Here is a 4,149-nt window from a genome sequence, read left to right on the forward strand (position 1 = left end):
CTGATTCTTGCCTAAAAAGGCATATTTAAGTGAAGTTGGTAAGGACTTTAACTCAAGTTTGGGCGGAGTCTCCATGGAAGGTCGGGCAGGCTTCTCTGCCAACTCAGGGAGTGGGTCAAAGTGCCAGGTCCAATTTAGTTCACCAGACCATCTATCAATCAATCCAAGGCTCTCTTCCTCGAGTGATTCAACAGCCTTCTCCTGAGGTAGATCACTCAACGTCTAAACATGCTATGCTTCTATGAGGTTCTGAATGAGATCAACCTCGAAAGAAGCCTCATCACTTGTAGGGCCCATCACAGCATAGAAAATGTTCAGCCTCATCTTTCTGTTGTCGAATGAAATGTCCATTGTGCATATGCAGCAATTGAAGCATGCATTGGAGGTCGCCAGGAAGGAGCGACCTAAAATAATAAAAGTTTGCCTCATATCATCCACTCCCTCTACATCCAAGATGATAAAGTCAACAGGGAAGTAGAAGTCTTCTACCTTGACCAAAACATCTTTAAGAATCCCTCGTGGGACCTTGATCGATCTGTCTGCCAGCTGCAGAGTCATAGGTGTTAGCTTCATCTCCTTTAGCCTGAACTTGTTATAAAAGAAACCTGGCAAGATATTCACACTTGCCTCAAGGTTGAGCAAAGCACGCTCAACAGTGATGTCTCCTATGACACACGAAATAACGAGAGTCCCTAGGTCCTTGAGCGTTAGTGGGGTTTGGTGCTGTAACACCGCACTCACCTTCTCGGTCAAATATATCTTCTTCGGCACATGGAACCTCAACTTTCTCTTCTGCGTACAAAGCTCCTTCATGGATATCTTTTCTGTCTCTAGTGCACTACAGGCACCCATAGGTTCCACTGAACCCATACTCACACCAAGCACACATATGCTCATATCACACATCATTATTACCATACCATATGCTTACATGCATAAATAAAGGCTACAACCACAAGCAATTCATGATCATGCTTAAACAAGCAACATGTGTAACAATTTATTTTACATTGATCATGCCTTATGATATTCAATGTTCATTAACATGCATATTATATAAATGATTATATTTGTATGTATATCAACTTAAATTTAAAAATAAACATCAATAACCATGCTGTATAATGTAAAATATAATTAATCATCCATACATGTCATAATGTGTAAATTCGGATCCCTACTAACTCATTTTTGAAAAATGAATTGAAAACCATAGAGACTGAATTTTACTTTTCTAATTTTACTAGAACTGACACCATATCTCAGAAGCACAGTCCAAGAAACAGAACTGAAAAATTTGATATAATAAAATCAAGAAACTTCTGAAATGAAACCCTATTCAGGAAAAATATAAGACAAATCTTGTCAAGTGCAGAAATTCATCCTGGGTTGAGGGATTTCTCTAGACTTACAGAAAAATCTTCTAACAAAACCCTTTTTATAAGATTATCTTATACATGTTACCTTCTACCCATATTTTTTCTAATTTATTTTGATCAGTTTCGGTTGGGTCTTTAAAATCATCAAAATTATTGGTTGAAACAGTCCTGCAGACAGAGCAGAAAACCTGTGCTTTGTTGCAACGAACATTTCAGCTCAAAACTGCTCCGAACGAAGCAAAAAAAGATTCTAAATTCAAGCCCTTGGTGTAGAACACTACAGTACTTTTACTATAATTTATTGATTTCATTTTCATAGAAATATTGATTTTTTTTAAACAGGTCAGGATAAAAAATAAGAACAAAAAAACCAACATTCAAACTCATGCATAATTCATTAAGCAAGAACAAGATTCAAGGTAAAAATCCATACAATCATGAGTTTTTATTCTCTAAACATATTTACATCATCATACAATACATATTTGCTCAGATTCATACTAATCTTGCTAAAACAATAACATACATCATCCAAGAATTATAAAACCTTCAAAAAATGTCTTAAATATGATTGCATCTATGCAAGAATCATAATAAACCCTAAACAGACATGAAAACATGATTTTTTTATGCAATAACATGTTTTTCAATCATGCTAAACATGAAATAATCCACCATACATGCTCAGAACAACTTTCTTTATAAAAAACATCAAAACCCTAAAAATGTTTTTGCCAAAACTTTCTTCAAAACAATTTTTCGCATACAAGAACATGAATTCAAACATAAATCAAATTTTTAGAACTTATATTTCTTCAATATAACCTAAGATTAACATATTAAACATGCTGAAACAAATAAAATCTAGCAAATATCAAGGAACAAACTTTTCCCAAATCATTTTTTACAATAGAAGCCCAAAAATCGTCTAGTTTCAAAAATTATTTTTCTTTTTTTATTCCATGGTAACAAACATCTATAAAAATGTGTTCTCCAGATTAAAACTCAATCTTTGAGTGGTGTTTCAAGGTCTGATCCATCATTGGTTCAAATATGAAAATCGTCCTATGTATATTTAATGTGTTTGAAAAAATCTATAACTACGTGATTGATGTACCTACCTTAATCAGGTTTTCAAACGTAGATCGACCTTCGTCTTCTGTCTTCAAACCTTAGAGGAGCTTCAATGGCTGTTGGAAAAGCTCCAAGAAGGAAGAAAGAAAGAAGAGGAAGAAAAAAAAAGTAATAGGAAAAAAGAATAAGAATAAACGAGACTTCTCTCTCTTTTTTTATATTAGAAAACCCACCAAGGGGGGCATACCCTCCTTAAAGTCCAATCTAAACCTTATTCTAGCTAGGTTGATCCCTAAGAACCTTATTTTAAAGATATTCTAACTAACCTCTTAAATTAATTAAAAAATTAATTTAATTAACTAATATTTTAATCTTAATTAACCACTAATTAATCTGATTAGTTTTATGGTCTAATAGGGGGGCATCCCACCCTCTCTAGAGTCTTCTAGGGTTTGAAGACCCTCCTAATGAGGTCTCTAGAACCTGGAGTGGATCCCACTTGAGTCCAGATCCAAAGCCTAGTTAGGTTGGATCTAGGAACCAAACAAAAAGATTCAAATCTAAAACCAAACTAAACATTTACATCAAAACATAAGATCCAAAACAACACTGGATCTAAACTCAAGTTTGAATATGAACCTAACCCATCCAAGATAAAAAATAGCTCTGAGTCACCCCTGTGGGCCACCCTGACCACACACATCACCCCATTAGATTGGGCGTGACCCCTTTGAGCCTATCTTGGACCTTGGTTTGAGTCCAAAACATCGCTTAGTCAACTTAGACTCTCGAATTTTTCCTGAATAAAAACTGATTTTAACATGAATTTAAAAGTTAACCGAAAGCAAAAATCGTAGGTGTTACATTCTACCCCCCTTACAAAAATTTTGTTTGCTAAATTTGTACTTACTCGAATAGGTAAGGGTATTTCTCTTTCATGCTAGCCTTAAGCTCCCATGTACACTCTTCAATACCGTGGTGTTGCTAACGCACCTTTACTAAGAGAATGGTCTTTTATCTCAATATTTTCTCCTTACAGTGCATGATCTCTACTAGGTGCTCTTCTATAGTCAAATCTTCTTATACCTTAATATCCTGATATTGAATCACGTGTGATGGGTCTGGTACTTACTTCCTTAACATTGACACATGAAACACATCATGGATCTTCTTGTACTGGGGTGGTAACTCCACCTTATATGCTACTGCACCTACCTTCTCCAAAACCTTAAACGGTCCTACAAATCTGGGACTGAGTTTCCTTTTCTTTCCAAACCTAAACATATTTTTGGTAGGAGAAACCTGTACAAAAATGAAATCTCCAACCATGAATATGAGCGCTCGATGTGTATGATTCACATAACTCTTGTCTACTTTGAGCCATTCGTAGTCTATCACAAATCTCGTGCACTTGTTCAGTGCAGTGCTCCATCACCACTGGTGTGTCTGGAGTGCATGCACCAACCTCATCCCAATATACTAGTGATCTGCACAACCATTCATACATTGCCTCGTATGGTGCCATGCCAATACTCGCATGATATCTATTGTTGCAGGCCACTCTGCCAACACAACATGCTTATTCCACTCACCTTTCCAATCTCAGGTATAAGCTATCAACATATCCTCCAAAGTCTAAATCATTTGCTCCAAATGACCATTTGTCTAAGGAAGAAAGGCTATACTGAACTTCAAT

At 35.8% G+C, this 4,149-nt stretch overlaps 1 protein-coding gene across 1 annotated transcript; it reads right to left on the reverse strand.

Annotated features, from left to right (window-relative positions):
* Window positions 1-231: 231 nt before the first annotated feature.
* LOC149828442 (uncharacterized) lies at window positions 232-870 on the reverse strand. The gene has a single exon (XM_090017054.1). It carries the CDS (start codon window positions 868-870, stop codon window positions 232-234), a length of 639 nt encoding a protein of 212 aa, XP_089873180.1.
* Window positions 871-4,149: the final 3,279 nt, after the last annotated feature.

The sequence above is a fragment of the Nuphar pumila genome, chromosome 9 (assembly GCF_984573655.1).
Source record: "Nuphar pumila chromosome 9, dmNupPumi1.hap1.1, whole genome shotgun sequence".
Classification (NCBI taxonomy): domain Eukaryota; kingdom Viridiplantae; phylum Streptophyta; class Magnoliopsida; order Nymphaeales; family Nymphaeaceae; genus Nuphar; species Nuphar pumila.